The sequence below is a fragment of the Pinus tabuliformis genome, chromosome Q (assembly GCF_031772625.1).
Source record: "Pinus tabuliformis cultivar Carrire ecotype Pingquan chromosome Q, CPIR1, whole genome shotgun sequence".
Classification (NCBI taxonomy): domain Eukaryota; kingdom Viridiplantae; phylum Streptophyta; class Pinopsida; order Pinales; family Pinaceae; genus Pinus; species Pinus tabuliformis.
The window spans coordinates 15,223,801-15,242,780 of NC_142296.1; the positions used below are offsets into that span (position 1 = coordinate 15,223,801).

The following is an 18,980-nucleotide window of genomic DNA, read 5'->3' on the forward strand; positions in this document are numbered from 1 at the left end:
CTTAAAGGGGAGCCAAGGGGGCCAAAGGGGGACGCAAAAATGGAGCCCACGTAGACACATGGAGGGACTGCGCAGGAGGGAAGAAACACATGGCAAGAGGGGAATCACGCAGGAGGAGGTGAGCCTTGGGATTGAGAGAGGCAAAGACTATAAAGGAGAGAGGAGCCCCCTTATTTTGATCATTCTGTTATGAGCATTTGTGATAGTCATTTCGACTTAGAGCACGCTGGCTGTTTAGCTAGTCTGCAGCACTGTTTAGCGCATTGAGTGTCTCCATTCAGAGATCTCACCCTTAGCCCTAGGGGACTTCGAGTGCTTGCTCGGACGAGGTATTTCCTTTGGCATTCCAGCAGTAGTTTCATCAGCATTTCAGCAGCAGTTTCATCAGTGTTTTGGAGGACTGTGCAGCACTAAGAGGAGGACGCAGTTCTTTTTGGCAGGAGTCTGGGTTGAGGGTTTGCAGGAGGATTTGTGCTGAGAGATAGGGCAGGGGATCATCCCTTGTGTATTGGAGAGTTTTGGCAAGGGTTTCAGGCAAGTTTCTGGAGTGTTTCATTCAGTGGCAGCACAGAGCATTGAGGGACTGCGCAGAACCCCAAGGGGGTGATTTTCGGGGGTCAGCGATTTCAGAAACGCTTTCTGGGATTTTCTGGGTTTCTTGAGTAGAGTCTGATTCCAGAGTTTCAACGTTTTCTGAGGAGGGGAGCAGCCCCAAATCCTCATTCGATTTCTAGCAACAGCAGCAGCACAGTAATTCTCCAGTAGTTTGGACGCAGTTCAGAGAGGGGCCATTTCTTTGCTATTCTGAGAGTATTTCTTCACTTGCCCTGTGCAAGTCAAGATGCCATCTTCCTGATCACCTCCTGTACTCACCCTATTACTCAGTATAATAAAATGGCTTAGCATTCTCTCTGCATTTCTTGAGTATCTGCTTATGGTTTTATTGTTATACGTTGCATCATTGTTATTTGTATCTCTTTGAGCATTCTCAGCTATTATACCACTTGTGTGTTTCTCTTATACTCTTAGACAGAGTCTGGAAAGGGCCAGGGAGCCTCCGAATCTCGTCCTCTTTTCAGAGGCGACATATCTGGTAAATGCCCTCCCAGTCCATCTCTGGTTGGAGTTTGCTTGTGTTTGAGGTATATTCCTGATAAGGGATATTACATGTGGACGGCCGTGGCTACTCCCAGTCTTGTTTATTTCATGATATGTTTGTCATTGTGGTATTGTTGACATCCCCCTCGTGGGCAGTAATTCCCTACCTTGATGGGTATTCTTATACCTTGGCATGGTGTGCGGGTATCATGAATAAGGCATTACTAGGACTCATGAGTCATGGTTTAAGGGAGCACTTGTGTCAATAAAGCCTTGTAAGAGTGATCACCATATGTACTTTTCCTTGACATGATCCTTCTGATCCCAATGCATCCTTCTACCCCACATATGCCATGTGTCTTATGTATTTTGCACTCCCATTTGGCAGTTCCTAATCCATTTGCGTCTCCCGAAGCATCATGCTACGTCCTTTGAGGCAAAGAAGGTGTTCATTTGATTCTCTACGTCAAGATGAACCACTCGTCTTTCAAAATAGTCAGAACACCCTCACAAATTTCTAGTTACACCAGTGGACCCACTTTTGGGGAAAGGGGCTTTCCATGTGGCATTGCAAGAAACAAGATTTGAAGGCAAGTGGTGAAGGTGACAAGGAAGATGTGGCAAGCAGGTGTTATCTACAAGCCAAATCAGCTCAACGCTCAAGCCAAAGTGACATCAGGCACGCATTTATTTGACATGTGGGCCTAATGTAATCATCTTTGGGGCTATTGGATGGAGTAAAGAAGGAATATGAGGGAAAATGATGAAATGTTAAAGCTTAATTGTGCAAATTGGAGCCCCCAAGGGCTAATTGTCAAGTATCAACTCCAAATTACTCCAAGAAAGGGTCAAGAGCCTTCAAGTCAAGTTGGTCGCTAGCATTCTAGGGAAGATAAGGAGGTTGAATTCTTCTAGCAAGAAAAAGAGGTCCTTCCAAGGTAGACATTGAGGCATAAAGTGAGGAAGTTAGCCCCCAAGGGCTAAAATAAGCAAAATAAGGTCAATTCAAAGGTCAAGAACAAGCATTATCACTCAAATAAGGCAGTCGTTGGAGGATTAAGGGCAAAGTCCTCTTGGGGCAAGGATAAGCCCTTCTCAAGCAAAAATAAGGAAACGTATGGGTGAAGGAGAGCCCCCAAGGGCAATTTCAAGCATTCCAAAGTCAAATTCAAGCCTAATTTCAAGTATTTTGCTCTACATCAGCTAGTTGTTTGCAAGAAAGGGAGGTCAAGCCCTCATTTTGTGTGCCAAAAGGTCAAAGATGCTAGACGTTGCAAGGTCAGAGCCATCTACAAGTCAAGTGTGAGGTCCAAAGCAAGGAAAAGTTGCATTTCAAGTAAAATCAATCCACACTCAAGGAAATGAAGATTAACCCAATGAAGTCATCCTCTCTAGCCTAGCGGCTAGCACTAGCTCAGTCATTTGAAGGTCAATTGAGGGTCAAATCGAGTCTTTGCACCATCAAAGGAGAGCTAATTTTACAAGTGATCCAGCCATCAAGAGACAAGTGGAACATTTAGTCATTAAGAGTCAAAATGGCCCTTCTTGGCTCTAAGTTTGTTTCACTTACTTGTTGAGTTGTATACCTTACTGTAATTTGTAGAGCCTGCATGATTCAACCTTGAAAAAACTTAAATCTACAGTGCCAATGGCTAGATACAAGTGTAAAAACACCACGTAATGAAACTTGTATTCTATGTTGGTAAGATCTATCAATTAAATCAATTATCCCCAAGATTTTAGCTTGCTAAAACGATGAAAAAAAAAAAAAAAAAAACCTAATCTAACTGCAGAAAAATAAAATAAATTTTGGATTTTTGAGAATAGGTGATTGTTGTGATATATATGTGCCCTTTTGGGTCTCACCTTTTGCTGGAATGTGAAGTCAATACTCATCTAAGTCTATATAGATTGGCTTGTTCCCAAGGGAATGAGTTTGGTCCAAAATGGAAATGGCCCTCACTTTTGCTTAACCTTTCTTGGCGACTTTCGAGCCTTCCTAGGAGCAACCCCTCCTTGAAGTGGCATCTCCAACCTTCGATTTTTGTGTGCGGTAGAATACGACATCCTAAAGACAAATTGAAGCTCCCTCATGAAATAGTTCAAGTACTTGGATCAACCTACCTACAAAACCAAGAAACTCACGTGCAGTTTCCCCCTAATTGAATCTCTCCACATCACTAGGTAGCCCCTCAATGGAAAAAATCATTAGTCTTGAAATAGTTTTATTAATCACCAAAAATAAATTAGAATTATTATGCACAAATCATATATCAAAAAGAAGAATAAAAATAAGAACCATTCCACCAATGTACAAAATAAATTACACGGGTTTGCAGAATATGAACTTTTTATTATGATAGCATTTGTCTCAATTAACAACAACAACGACCTTACAAATGATGAGAGCCTAACCTTCATAGAAAATTTTCTAGCAGCTAGTTAATGGCTAGTGGGACTCGTCTTTATAAAATATTGCTAGTCATCCAAAAGTTTGAGGCTTAGCAATTTTTTAATTCTTCAAATATTACAAAAATAATTTAATATTGCCCACAAAGGGGTCAATTTTAACAAATTTCCTCAAGTTGGCCCATGAATTCCCTTTGTAAGAGGTCTTTGGTGGTCAAAGGTCAAGATAGTAGCTTTAGATCCCCAATGATCCACTCCCTTTGTCCCTTCTCCAATTTGACTTGCTCAAAAAAGTGGTATGACTTTTTCCTTGTGTCTGGAATTGATCATTTGTGAAACAAATTGTTGTAACAACTATTTCCTTGGTCAATCCTCTAACTTCCCAGTCCATCTTGACTATGATGGCTAGTCAACCACAATGACTAGTTTGACCTCCAACAGCTAGGTCAACTTGACTTTTCATTGACTTTTCCTTTAGTAAATCATCTTGGCCACCCTGTTGCTAGATCTCCAATATCCTTACTGACTTGGAAATTCTGAAACCTAGGATTTGCTTTGCATCTCCTGATCTATACTAGGTATGTATCTGATTTTCACATCATCAACGGCGTTGCAACATCATCACCCTGTATGCAACATCATCACCCCTCTGAGTTCGATCTGTAACACTCTAGTTGATCTCTGAAAACTGACACCTAAGTATTCTTCATCTCTTCCTGTTGACTATTACCCACCGTTTTGTGGGTGATATCCCGAGGAGAAAAAAAATTCTCCAAGATGTTCCTCAACTGGCAGCTAGCAGCCCCTTACAACCACCAACTAGCTTGTTGTGTCATTTCTCCACCACCTGAGCCAACGATGTGGTCCCTCACCCATCTGCCATGATCGTATGTTTGAAGGTGGGCCTCCCAAACCTAAAGGTATGCCTTGTCATTTGGTAATTGAGTATTGTAGTTTGCTTATCATAGACACTTCTGGGCATGGATTAATAGGGGGATTTGGCGGAAAGAATGGGCTAGGTCTGTGCTCTTTTCCCCTATACCTATTTTTCGATGTTAACCTCGGATTCTAGTCCCGTAGGATCTCTTTTACTGACCATCTGGCTTTAGGGATGTTACTTTATGGTAAACCCTGATTTTGGTTGCATGGTCCCGCTCCCTAATCTACATATATTTCCCCCTTTCCACTCATTATAACCCCATTCATCATTTCTCCCACCTGAGTCCACATAGGGTTAGCTTTTCCCTTCTCCTTACCCGCACCTTAGGTCAGGCCTGGAATGATGCCGCGAAGGTTGATGCAGCTAAAAAGAAAAGCAAAAGCATAATTGGCCACATTCAACAGGAAAATGTACCATAAAACGCAAACAATGGTTGGGACAAACATATTTAGCACGTGGGCAAAAGCCAATACATGAGCTCTACCCCATCATCATGGCCATCACCCTGGTTCCTATAGGAACTAGATGAGCCTCCTTTATCATTTAGGAACCCATGATTGTCCCAACCCCTGGTGGGCAATGAACTACCCTACCTTAAAAGGGGTATCCACTGCTACATCTCACACATCATGCTCTTACCCCTTGAGCCCCGAGCAATTAATTAAAGAAAAATCATAAAAGGAAAAAGGCATATAAAGAAGGGTGGAAAAATCAAAGTCGGGGCACCTCATGTACCACAATTTCTCCCTCCTATACATTATATGTGAAAATTCCTAGTGCAAGGAACCCCTACTACAGCAAAAATTGAATTTACTTCTCCTACTTGATTTTAATATACATTATCAAGTTATTTCTGAATAATACTGAAGTAAATTACTTATGCAGCCTACACTACTTTAAATTTGATTACATGAAATAGAAAACTGAGCAAAGAAAAAGATACATAGGACAGTTATTTTTGGACAAAATAGTCCCCGGAAAAACCCAATGCAGGAAAACCGGTGCAGCAGCTCTGAGGGTTTTCTATTATTAAGCAATAATTCTGAATACAATGTTGGATGCCCTCCAACAATCCAATGACAGAGAAAATATAATGGCGGAAAACTGAGTGAGTTTTACCTCACTTCACCCAGCTGATCCGGCAACAGAACTGGCTAACCCCAGCTATCTCTGCATTGGCCCTGCATAGGCCCTGCATCAACCTTATAGGCTCTGCGTCAGCCTCTGTGTTGTCTCTTCTACCTTCTGCGTCAACCTTCCCGGTTGTTCCGGCAATTCCGTCTTTTTGCGTGGTGGGCAGCTTCTGCTCTGCGCTGGTCCTTTTGGCTCTGTGTCAAACCTGCGTGGGTCCAAATTGGCCAAGTGTCAGTCCTTCTAGCTGTTGCATTGCCTCCACTAGTGTCTCTCCACCTCTCCATCCAGTATTCTCAAACTATCCCTGCCCCTCTGCTGCAGAATGATCACTCAGTTCGAATTCTCAGCTTCCTAGCCCCAAAAATCGAACTCCAGATCAATTCGTTCTCTCCGTGTATCTTTCTAAATGAACCCCAAGCCTCCTTCTTATACTTTTCTCGTTGAGACTTCAACGGCCAAGATTAAGTCTCTAATCAACAACTAAGATTAAAACTTGACTTGATCCGCTTTCTAGAACATTTTCAACCATATTTTGATTAATACCAATTAATACTTTAATTTTCCTAAGTTTAGACTTAGGAACCCCATTAAAAATATTAATTATTTTAATAAAAAACAATCTGGGTGGAATTTCACCAAACGCTTTCTGGGTTCTTTACAACTCATGTGCCTTAGCCTCTCCACCAATTTTCAAGGCTAGAGCACATATGATGCTACCAAAAACTAACATTATATACCCAAGTGTGGGCTTCCCTTTTACTAGCTACCCTTGTACCCCAGCATGTGGCCCAAGGTTGTCCCTTTTCATTCCCTTCTCCATTCATCTTTTTACCACATGCCACCACCTTTTAAAGGATGTACCTTGGACATATTATCCCTTTTAGAAGTAGAAACCACCTAATGGGATACTTGGTTAACCCCATTTGGAGCTTGGAGACATTAGCACATGCCAAAGCCCATTATGGAAGAACATGCCATTATGAAGTCCCCACCTATTGTCCATGGTTTGTAAGCTCTTTTACTCGATTTCCTTGATGACTTGTTGTACTGGAAGGCTAGGGGATGCATTGGATCTTATGTAGGATTGCAGATGGTCTCCATCTTGGGTTTAGTCTCCCTATACAGGGTCCTAACCCTCTAGAGGGCTACATTGGCACATGTAGGGTGTGTGTTGAGAGCCATGGGCCTCCACAGCAGTAGATAACACTCCATGGATCTCCAGAGATGTTCATAGATTTCTCGAAATTCACCTACTGGACAAGGAAGATGCATCTAATTCACCTTTACTCAGCCAGCCCTACAGTTGTATCATGCACTTGGCAGATGACCCAGGACTTGTATGCTGATGTGGCATCACTTACACCATCATCTGAGCCCTTACAAATGGTCTACAGGCATCTTCAACTTAATTGGAAACCCATGAAGTCACTTGTGTGCCCTCACAGCCATTGGGAGCACCACAAGTTTATTATGTGGAGAGCAAGGGCCAACCCCTTATCCATTTCTTTTGGAAGTCCAATTCATCATTTTGACACTTACGGACTTCATCAAGCCTCTTAGAGAGCCCAACAACATGCATTATTGATTATTTGACCTCTTGGGAGGCTTATTATGTTGTTTATGAGCTAGTTTGGTGGGCTTATCACCAAATGGTAGTTATTTGCACATCATTTTAGTTGATGGGCTATTAGGTAATTCGAACTCCTAATGAGTGTATAAATAGGAGAGACATGAATTCATTTTGTATCATCACTTGGATTGGATCATATCTTCTTGTGAGATTTTCGCTATCTTTTGAGGATGAGACTTTTTGGATGAATGGATGAATTTCGATGTTTGGTTATTCTTCTTTGTCTTGAAGCTTCTATGATTGGCATATCTTGGTGATTGGATATATTCTTCTTACATGTAAGTACTATGTTAATGCTATTTTGATTCTTTATTTTGTTGCATTCATGATATTGGGATTTTCGCTATTTTAGGGTTAATTTGTTGCTTTTCTTGGAACGAAATTGTGGAAATTAAATCTCTAAATAGTGTTGTATCATGATTGGGCCATGTTTGAATGAATGAATGTTCCTAGAGACATCCTTGTCTTGACAAGTCACCAAATATTGTTGAACGAAGTATAAGCGACCTTGAAGCTACTTCCATTAAGCCCTAATGCCCAACGAAGTTGTCTTTTAGGCCTCCTTGACAAGTGGAAATCAATCCAAACTCTAAATCTTCCATGACTCCATCTCTCCCAAAGGACAAAGCATTGGTCCTCCTCTGGTGATCACTTTAAAGCTTATTTCTTTCACCTTCCCCTCTTTTTCTAAGCCTAGCCTACATAGGTCGCCTAGGGAAGCAATTATCTCACAATCTCGCCATCCAAATACTTCAATTTTTGGTCCACAACTGCGCTGGTGTGTCCTCAAGAAGCCCTCTGAATTTCATGAGATTTCGTTGGTGGAATCTTGAGATATCGCAAGCCCTAGATTGAAGACCAATTCTTGCCCTTGGTTTCCCTTAAGCTAGAAACCTCACTAGGATCCTTGCATTGCCTTTCATTGAAAATTCATTCTTTGATCCCTTTCCCCTCCCTAATTAGGGCAATTATATCATTGGTTGCTAAATCTATCCTCTTTACCTAACCTCCGGTCCACTTGGTCCTGTGTGGTCCCATGCACTATCAAGGTAATTCTTCAAAGATCACCTGGAACCCAAGTTTCCACAAGAATTCTAGGGCTTAGGGATCCCCTTTATAAGACACATACTCAAAACCTAACCCTTGAAATTCTCCCCAAGCCCTTCCTAGAGAGCCTTCCATCTTGTCTGCCAAGACAAGCAAGCCACAATCTTGAGCCTCTCTTGTGAATAGGCTTTTAGGAACACCTTTTGTCCTATCTTTGATCTATTCATCTTTGTGATCCTTATCATACCAGGTCTCCTCCCATCGGTGAAAGTTCGTAAAGAGTAGGGAGCTTTAGCTGAGGTGACAGTGGGTGTTAAAATTGGCAACTAGAGCCAAACTCCACCTTGGATAGCTCATATGATGAAGCTGATATGTTATTGGATTCCTCTTTCCGAGAGGTGTAGGATTGATCTAAAGATCATCTCATTCTGACGTGTACAAATGGAATTATGAATTTATTTTTTTTATGGACAAATTGTCAAAGTTGGCCAGCAAACTAATGTAGGCTCAAAAGCCCAAAAGTCATGTCTTTTCATCCTCAACGTTGCATGTAAATAGAATGAGCATCTACTTCATTTGGACACTCATCATCACTCACATATCTCTCTCTCTCCCCTCATCTGATTGGGCTGTGTAGAAATTCCCACTGTAGATCAACAGATTATGCAATATACTAAAGCAAAATACAAGATCTACTTCTACAACAAACTTTGCGGAAGCTTAATCAAATATGAGCAAGATCAATGAGAACACATATAACTGAGAATGAGAAATCAATCACACATAACACAGAAGAAATAACCCGGGGAAAGCCTCAGCCTAAAACCCCAATCTCTGTATTATCATACAAGTGGAAATCTTGTTCAAGTTACAAAAAGAATCAGCTCTCAAGCTATCCTGCTCTCTCTGCAATCAAACAATGCTGCTCATAGACAGTCAAAGGCTTCTCCAAACCTTCTCCTCTGCCCTCCAAGCCTCCTATTTCCTTGCACAGTTTTCCTTGGGGTCCAGTGTTGCCACCTGTGTGAATTGGCCTCTTCACACACTCACTAACCTCTGATCTAACTGCGCAATCCTAAAGGAGATAATTCCTTCTGCATGGATGAGTTTCCTATATAGGAAAAATCCTCCAACTGATAGTACACTGTCCCTTCCTCTGATCTCAACTGGGTCTCTGACTGAACTGACATGCATGAGTTATTTATGAGAGAATATTCAGTTATCTGAAGTGCAGCAGTTACATGCATGCAAGCATTAACTAACTGAACTCACAATTAATTCAACAAATTGTTTGAATTAATCTAACTGGACTTGACTCAGTTAACTGAGCCAGCTAATTACAAATCATCCTTATCTCTTTAACTAATGGATAAATTCCTCAATCAATGAAGAAACTGTTGCATGTCTCCACATAGACTTCATGTTTGATTTTCTACAACTAATTAACTCAAGGTGAATTAATTAATTATTTTACAAGCAACTGCTAAGATCAAATTCGAATTTTACTTCTCAATTTTAGTTCAGGGACTAACTAAAATTGGAATCCATCCCGAAATGCTATTTATAGCAATGCTATTTTTAGCACTTCCATTTTTCATTCCTTGTTGCTATGTCCAACACTAGTACCCAAACTATTATTTATAACAGTGCTATTTTTAGCACTTCTATTTTTAGCATTTCTTGTTGCTATTTTCAACAGGTTGTACAAATTTCTGGGTAACTTCTCTCCACCACACATGCGAAGGGTTGACTATACTTTTTTGTTTTTTTCATTGACCAAGTTGCAGCAAGTTTGACCAGCGTTGACCAGGCAGCAGTTGACCTTGTTTGACTGCATTTTTCTTGGGAGAAATTCTGTTTGGGCAAGCCGCATTTCTTGGCACAAATTTCGAGGTTTTCTGCGTTGTTTGACTAGCGTTGACCGCAAGGAATTTGGCTACAGGTTTGACTCTGCGTTGACCGACTTTTACTGGACTGTTTTGGGCTAATTCGAACTGTTATTGGAGGCTAAGTTGACTGGGTTTGACCAAGCTGATTTGGAGGAGTAATTCTGCTAAGTTGACCAGTATTGACTTTCTAGTTAGGGCATCCTATTGACTGCAGTTTGACTAGACAGATTTGACTATGTTTGGGCAAGTGAATTTTGTATATTGTACTCTCTATCTCTACTGAACTTTTAAAGAATAAAAAGAAGACTTGATCAAAGGGTTTCCCCACATTGGGGTTTTTCCCTGGCATCCGCCAAATATTGTGTCCTCTTGTCTTCTGCTTCTTATTTATGTTCTATCTGCATTTACTATCATGTTAATGTGATTGCTAATCTAGAAATTGATATTGGGCTAATAAGAAAAATTGAAGTAAATTGCTCTTAAGCATAGAACATACCATTGTTATCTAAAATTAACAGTGGGCTATTGCTCCATTGTTGACCTTAACCTAGCAATTGTCCCTTTAGGATTCCCTCCTAGGACCCCTGCTAGTTTGAGCGGTAACATTTTGGCGTCATTGTCGGGGACACGAGACATGTGTTTTGTTCCCCATATGACATATTGACACATCATTATTGGCGACTCCATTGGAAGAATGAACCCCTAGTTCTTCATTGAACTTCAAAGTCAATGCTTGTAGGGTGAAGCAAGCATTTGTTAAGGCAATTTTAGTTCACCCTGGCAACTCCCATGATATCAATATATAAAGATCAATGGCTTCTAAAAAGCTTCATGAGTGGTTTCCTGCTTTGGATATCACATGGGTTCCAGGATACCCAAATGGCCTGGATTGGAAGTTTATGCAAAATATGCCACAATTCAAGGGTGATCCATCCACAACATTGGACCACATAGCAAAACTTATGAAGCATGCTTTCGAAGTTAATGTGGTTCATCTAGACAACCTCGTGGAGTTATTTATTGCTTCTATTGAATACAAGCACCGAGGTTGGCTTGACTCGTGTGAGCCTGAAAGAATTTCATCATTTATCAAGTTGCTCAACAAATTCATAGAGTATAAGGGACCCAAATTCCAATCTAATGAAGCTGCTTGTGAAAGCCTAGAGGAAGCCCTCCAAAGGGAAGGTCTCATTAGTCAAGATGAAGAAGTTGGAGATAACCTTGAGGATCTTAGTGATGAGCAGGAAGATGAGTCCTCATTAGGTCCACATAATGAACAAGAAAGCACAGGTGTTGGGAAGGATGAGTTTATGGAAAGTGAAATTGAGACCAACCTTACCTTTCTCAAGGATATTACTCCCGATGACTCCTCTTTTGAGAACCTTGAGAAAGATGATCCCATTAGCCCCTTGGAAGATGACATTGGAGATTACTTCCACATTGAAAAGGAGAAGTGGGAAATCATTGGTCCTCAATTTGACTGTGCTCCCATTTATGACACCGACAAGGAGGATGAGGTTGAGAGTGGTCCTCCCTTTCTCCCAGGCATTATTTATGAGGACACATCCATCGATACCCTTGGGAAGGAGAATTATCATTTTCCCTTGCATGAAAAGGAGCAGTTGGAGATGATTAACTCTCCTTTTTGGGAAGACCCTATCTTTGGCAACAACAATGATAGGATTGATAAGGCCCTTGCTCATACCTACCTTCCTTATGATTCTGGGAGTATATTCAAATCACTTGAGCCTCTAGAGTTGGATTTTCAGGAAAAGGATCTCGTTGAGACTTCACCTTCCCCTTTGCCCTTTTATATTGTTCATCATCTTGAGTCTTCATCAAGTGATTCCCTCACCCCTTGTCATACGATCTCAAGTGACTGTGAGCCCTTTCCCCCTTTCGAGTATAGTGCGAGGAAGAGCCCCTCATTGATTATACTTTACCTCCTTGGACACAACCTCAGGGTTTTGATCGCTCCATAACCTCCCATCTCCAATGTAACCATCACCTTGAGCAACCTATTTGTTGCACTCCTTTCCCTCACCCTTCGTTCCCCTCTCATCACAATATTGTGGCATCTACAAAGCATAATATTATAAATAATAATTGTGATAGGGAGTTCTTGAGAGTAATCTTCCATTCCACCATTGTGTACTTAGAGGGTAAGCCTCGCACTTCTATATTGATATATTCTCCTTCTCCTAGGCTTTCCTTTTACCTCCAATGGAGATCACATTTTCCCACCTCCACCCGCTCCATCCACCATGTGATTGTGTCCACATTCGCTTTGGGATTTAATATATGAGGAATCATACTAGCAGGCATATGTATATTGATATGATGATATGTTGGTTGCACTGGCTTTATGATTACACTTAGTATTGGCCTTACCATATGTTAGGGTAGGATGCATTGCATGCTCATTTCCTCATTAGAACTAACATCACATGATATTTCTCATGGTAGAGTAGTTGCATTTAGATTAAATTTGCATGTTTATTTTTCTGTTGATTTTACAGCCTAACACTAAGCATGGGTGATCATAAGACACCGTGAAAAACATGTTGCCCCGTGCTTTTCATCTATTATATGTGTAGGTAATAGGTCGACGGTAACCAAGAGATTGTTGGATTTCTCGTGACCTCCCGTTTGAGTAGCTTCATCCACTTCTTTGAGAGATCATGTCCTAGTTGGAGCCAGATGTTACCCACCATTTGTGGGTGATATCATGAGGAGAAAAAAATTCTCCAAATGGTCCTCAGCCAGCAACCACCAACTAGCTCGTTGTGCCATTTCTCCGCCACCTGAGCCAGCCATGTGGTCCCTCACCCATCTGCCATAATCGTATGTTTGAAGGTGGGCTTCCCAAACCTAAAGGTATGCCTTGTCATTTGGTAATTGAGTATTGTAGTTTGCTTATCATGGAAACTTTTGGGCATGGATTAATGGGGGGATTCAGCAGAAAGAATGGGCTAAATTTGTGCTCTTGTCTCCTAGACCTCTTTTTCGATGTTAACATTGGATTCTAATCCCGTGGGATCTCTTTTACTGACCATTTGGCTTTAAGGATGGTACTTCATGGGATACCTTGATTTTGGTTGCATGGTCCCGCTCCCTCATCCATATATATTGCCCACTTTCCACTCATTATAACCCCATTCATCATTTCTCCCACCTAGGTCCACATTCCTCCACTGGGTCCACATAGGGTTAGCTTTCCCCTTCCCCTTGCCCACACCTTAGGTCAGGCCTGGAATGATACCCCGAAGGTTGATGCAGCTGAAAAGAAAAGCAAAAGCATAATTGGCCACATTCAACAAAAATATGTACCACAAAATGCAAAAGATGGTCGAGACAAACACATTTATCACGTGGGCAAAAGCCAATACATGAGCTCTACCCCATCATCATGGCCATCACCCTGGTTCCTATAGGCCCTAGATGAACCTCCTTTATCATTTAGGAACCCATGATTGTCCCAACCCCTGGTGGGCAATGAACTACCCTACCTTAAAAAGGGTATCCACTGTTATATCTCACACATCATGCTCTTACCCCTTGAGCCCCAAGCAGTTAATTAAAGAAAAATCATAAAAGGAAAAAAGCATATAAAGAAGGGTGGAAAAATCAAGGTCGGGGCACCTCATGTACCACGATTGCTCCTTCCTATACATTATATACCAAAGTGTGGGATTCCCTTTGACTAGCTACTGTTGTACCCCAGCATGTGGCCCAAGGTTGCCCCTTTTCATTCCCTACTCCATTCATCTTTTTACCACATGCCACCACCTTTTAAAGGATATACCTTGGACATATTATCCCCTTTAGAAGTAGAAACCACCTAATGGGATACTAGGTTAACCCCATTTGGAGCTTGGAGACATTAGCACATGCCAAAGCCCATTATGAAGGGCATGTCATATGAAGTCCCCACCTGTTCTCCATGGTTTGTAAGCTCTTTTACTCGATTTTCTTGATGACTTGTTGTACTGGAAGGTTAGGGGAAGCATTGGATCTTATGCAGGATTGCAGATGGTTTCCATCTTGGGTTTGGTCTCCCTGTACGAGGTCCAACCCTCCGGAGGGCTACATTGGCACATGTAGGGTGTGTGTTGAGAGCCATGGGTCTCTACAGCGATAGACAACACTCCATGGATCCCCAGAGATGTTCAGAGATTGCTCAAGATTCACCTACTGGACGAGGAAGATGCACCTGGTTCACCTTTGCCCAGACAGCCCCACAGTTGTACCATGCACTTGGCAGATGACCCAAGACTTATATGTTGATGTGGCATCACTTACACCCTAATCTGAGCCCTTACAGATGGTCTAGAGGCATCTTTGACTTACTTGGAGACCCATGAGGTCACTTGTGTGCCCTCACAACCATTAGGAGCACCACAGGTTTATTATGTGGAGAACAAGGGGCCAACCCCTTGTCCATTTCTTTTGGAAGTCCAATTCATCATTTTGGCACTTATGGACTTCATCGGGCCTCTTAGAGAGCCCAACGACATGCATTATTGATTATTCGACCTCTTGGGAGGCTTATTATGTTGTTTATGAGCTAGTTTGGTGGGCTTGTCACCAAATGATAGTTATTTGCACATTATTTTAGTTGATGGGCTAATGTAGGCTCAAATTAGGTAATCCAAACTCCTAATGAGTGTATAAATAGGAGAGACATAAACTCATTTTGTATCATCACTTGAATTGGATCATATCTTCTTGGGAGATTTTCGCTATCTTTTGAGGATGAGACTTTTTGGATGAATGGATGAATTTTGATGTTTGGTTATTCTTCCTGGTCTTATAGTTTCTACAATTGGCATATCTTGGTGATTGGATATATTCTTCTTACATGTAAGTACTATGTTAATGCTATTTTGATTCTTTATTTTGTTGCATTCATGATATTGGGATTTTTTCTATTCTAGGGTTAATTTGTTGTTTTTCTTGGAACGAAATTGTGGAAATTAAATCTCTAAATAGTGTTGTATCATGATTGGGCCATGTTTGAATAAATGAATGTTCCTAGAGACATCCTTGTCTTGAAAAGTCACCAAATATTGTTGAACGAAGCATAAATGATCTTGAAGCTACTTCCATTAAGCCCTAATGCCCAATGAAGTTGTCTTTTAGGACTCCTTGACAAGTGGAAATCAATCCAAACTCTAAATCTTCCATGACTCCATCTCTCCCAAAGGACAAAGCACTGGTCCTCCTCTGGTGATCACTTTATAGCTTATTTCTTTCACCTTCCCTTCTTTTTCTAGGCCTAGCCTACATAGGTCGCCTAGGGAATCAATTATCTCACAATCTAACCATCCAAACACTTCGATTTTTGGCCCACAACTGTGTTGGTTGTCCTCAAGAAGCCCTCCAAATTTCATGAGATTCCGATGGTGAGATCTTGAGATATCGCAAGCCCTAGACCGAAGACCAATTGTTGCCCTTGGTTTCCCTTAGGCTAGAAACCTCACTAGGATCCTTGCATTGCCTTTCATTGAAAATTCATTCCTTGATCCCTTTCCCCTCCCAATTAGGTCAAGTATATCAATGGTTGCTAAATCCTATCCTTTTGACGTAACCTCGTGTCCACTTGGTCTCCTGTGGTCCCATGCACTATCAAGGTTAATTCTTCAAAGATCACCTGGAACCCAAGTTTCCACAAGAATTCTAGGGCTTAGGGATCTCCTTTATAAGACACATACTCAAAATCTAACCCTTGAAATTCTCCCCAAGCCCTTCCTAGAGAACCTTCCATCTTGTCTGCCAAGACAAGCAAGCCACAATCTTGTGCCTCTATTCTGAATAGGCTTCTAGGATCACCCTTCGTCCTATCTTTGATCTATTCATCTTTGTGATCCTTATCATACCGGGTCTCCTCCCATCGGTGAAAGTCCGTAAAGAGTAGGGAGCTTTAGCTGAGGTGACAGTGGGCTATTGCTCCATTGTTGCCCTTGACCTAGCAATTGTCCCTTTAGGATTCCCTCCTAGGACCCCTGCTAGTTTGAATGGTAACACTGACCACATTTGACATAATGCGTGTCTGATTCTACCCAATGCTCTGCCTGAAATGCCACCCGGAAATTTTTCCTGATCTATTGACCAACTTTGACCAAGTTGTAACTAGCCGCTACATTCTCAGATCTAAAAGTGGCATGGAATCCTCTCATCATGCTAAATTGACTTTTTTACCATTGAGACCACTTTGCATTGGGAACTGTGAACTGCATTCAGGGAATGTGAATTTTGTCAAAAGAGATTGTTATGCTCTAAGAGTTGTCATGACAAAAGTTGCACCAAGGCCAAGGTCACATATAGACTTGATAAATGCTAACCATGTAGAACGACATAGGTGCAACTTGATGTGGGCTATATTGGCCCATACACCGGTGATCACCCCTACAAACGCAGGCTCTCATAAAACCATGGATCCTTTTTTGATGGCTGGATGGTCGTTGATGTATTTGAAGATATTTAGAGCTATGGCTCTTGGAATGTACTTTGATTTTCATCTTGAAGAAAAACCTACGTTTTTTTCTAGGAAAAAAGATATACCGCCATATCACGTGTCTTGCTGAAATGTACTTGATTTCTGCACTTAAAGATATCACTTCTCTATATTTTAAAGAATCAATGCGACCTAATTCTGCAGTTTGATGCAATGCATTCATTTGGCCTCAAGATTTTATTTTCATGTATACGTGGGAGGGGTGGCCAAGAATTTGGTTTAATCGTTGATATTTAATGGATGGATTTAGCAATCCATCTTTTTAATAGATTCTATAACATTACTTCCAAAACCCAACTTAATGAAACTGCACTAGTTATCATTTAGAAGAATTATGACAGAAACCAACAATAAAAATGGACTTACAAATATCCGCAGAGGACGAGCAGAGGGATGTTGCATAGGCTCCATGGCAGCAGCTGCAGAGGAGGAGGAGGATTCATTCTTAACACCAACGATAACACTTCCCCGAGTACGAGTAGAAGGCCTTCTGGTTGACTGAATTGCCCATAAATTAAACCTTGTGCTCTTCTTCCTGCAAAAATGATTCGGACTGAGATTGAATGGAATGTGATAATTGATGTTCTCGTTATGCCTGTGGACTTCTGTGAAAGAATGACAATGAGCTACATTGAAAGAAGCCATCTCCATTGCTGGAATGGATGATGAACTCCTATTACATTCCTACTCAAAAGCATTTCAAATGCGAGAACAGGGGCATAAATTAACGAGGAATATTTAAAATATTAGAAAGCAGTGAAATGATTAGGAAGTTCATGACATGGGCGTGGAGAGGTCATCGGATATTCATGAGCTAATGACACACAATAAACTTCCACTATTCTCGAAAACTGCTTATGGCAAATTGTTTCAATCCGATTCTTAAAATGCTTTAACTATTTATGTTTGTTGGGCTTGAGAGTAGAGATTTTAGATGGGGTGGTGCAACGTAAATGAACTAGGTTCCAATGTAACGAAAATGTGTTGTTTGAGTTTTGATGGTTTTTAAGTAGCAGTGCGTTTATTTCAGTGAATGGATATGTTTTATTAAAAAAGGGGTTTTATAAAATCTTTACTTATAAATAAATTCTAAATAAAAAGATGGTTTTATAAAATCTTTAATTATTGAAAAAAAAATAGTAATCAAATTTTTACATTAAATTTATCTTTCCTTTTTTATTTTATTCTTTAATATAATTTATTTTTTATGTTTAATATATTATTGTTTTAGGTTTAGGTTAATATATTAATTTTCCTTCTTGAAACATATTATGAAATTGTGTTTTAATTAAGTAGTTTATGTCTTTTTATTATTCCTTGAATTCATGTTTAGTTTTTGTTTTTCATATTCATTATTCATTCTTTGGGTGTTAACGGTGATTATGAGGGATCCCTAGGGGTCGAGCCTGCAATCCTGGAACGCGATAGGCATTTATGAAGAAGGGGTGCAGCTCACCCAAGTGTGCATCTACATTCAATGCATTAGATGGCCACCTTCGACTATTTATTTATGGCATCAGTTTAGTCTTAGGTGATATGCGAGAGAGTATGGAGCGGAGGTGAGGTCAACCCATCGACATCCCTGTTGTCGGTGGCAATTCTTCACCCTTTCGCTGAGAGGAAACTGTAACAGCCCGGGTGAAAATTCCATGTAATAAAAGTTAATAAAGGAAAAATAATAACCATGGTTGATGGGACACTTATTTCAAGTTGAATGTTGGGCAAGACATCCTAGTGTGGGTGCTCATTTTGTTATTAATGGCTAGGGAAATTGGCAATGGCTAAGGCTTTGGAAAGGCAAAATGGCATTTTTGGCACATTTATTTATGAAAATAATGGAAATTAGGAGAAATGGGAGGTGAAAAGCCACATGTTGCATGTGAGGAGGAAAATGAAGGAAAATAATGGAAAATGAAGAGAATAGAGGCCTCATCCATAAAAAGGCTTTTGAGGATCAATACACTGACTTTTGTTAGTTCAGTTTTGGAGCTCTCTCATTATTCTCTCTCTCTCATACTCTTCGATACTTAGAGTTTTCTTGGAGCACTCTTGGAGTGTGTGGCATACTTGGATTTTTTGAGCAAGGAGGCAAATGAAGAGTAGGAGAGCGCAAGAGGACATTGGGATCAATAGCTACAGCAGATTTGGTTTGCAAGTACTGAGTTGCATGTATGTTTTCCTCGCTGGTTTTGGCATGCATAGCATATGCATGTGGATTATTGGTCATGACCTGTCACTGGCATGGAGGATTGCTTGGATTGACAATGGATTGCCTAGCCTTGCCATTTCCTGGATAGCCATGGTGATTGTGGATTT

At 40.8% G+C, this 18,980-nt stretch overlaps 1 protein-coding gene across 1 annotated transcript in view; it reads right to left on the bottom strand.

Annotated features, from left to right (window-relative positions):
* LOC149218025 (uncharacterized) overlaps nucleotides 1–17,551 on the bottom strand; it is an 82,943-nt gene extending 65,392 nt beyond the window's left edge. The window contains exon 1 of the mRNA XM_089386461.1: nucleotides 17,031–17,551. Coding sequence (XP_089242587.1) covers nucleotides 17,031–17,315 — 285 coding nt within the window. The 5' untranslated portion in view covers nucleotides 17,316–17,551. The remainder of the gene's footprint in view (nucleotides 1–17,030) is intronic.
* Nucleotides 17,552–18,980: the final 1,429 nt, after the last annotated feature.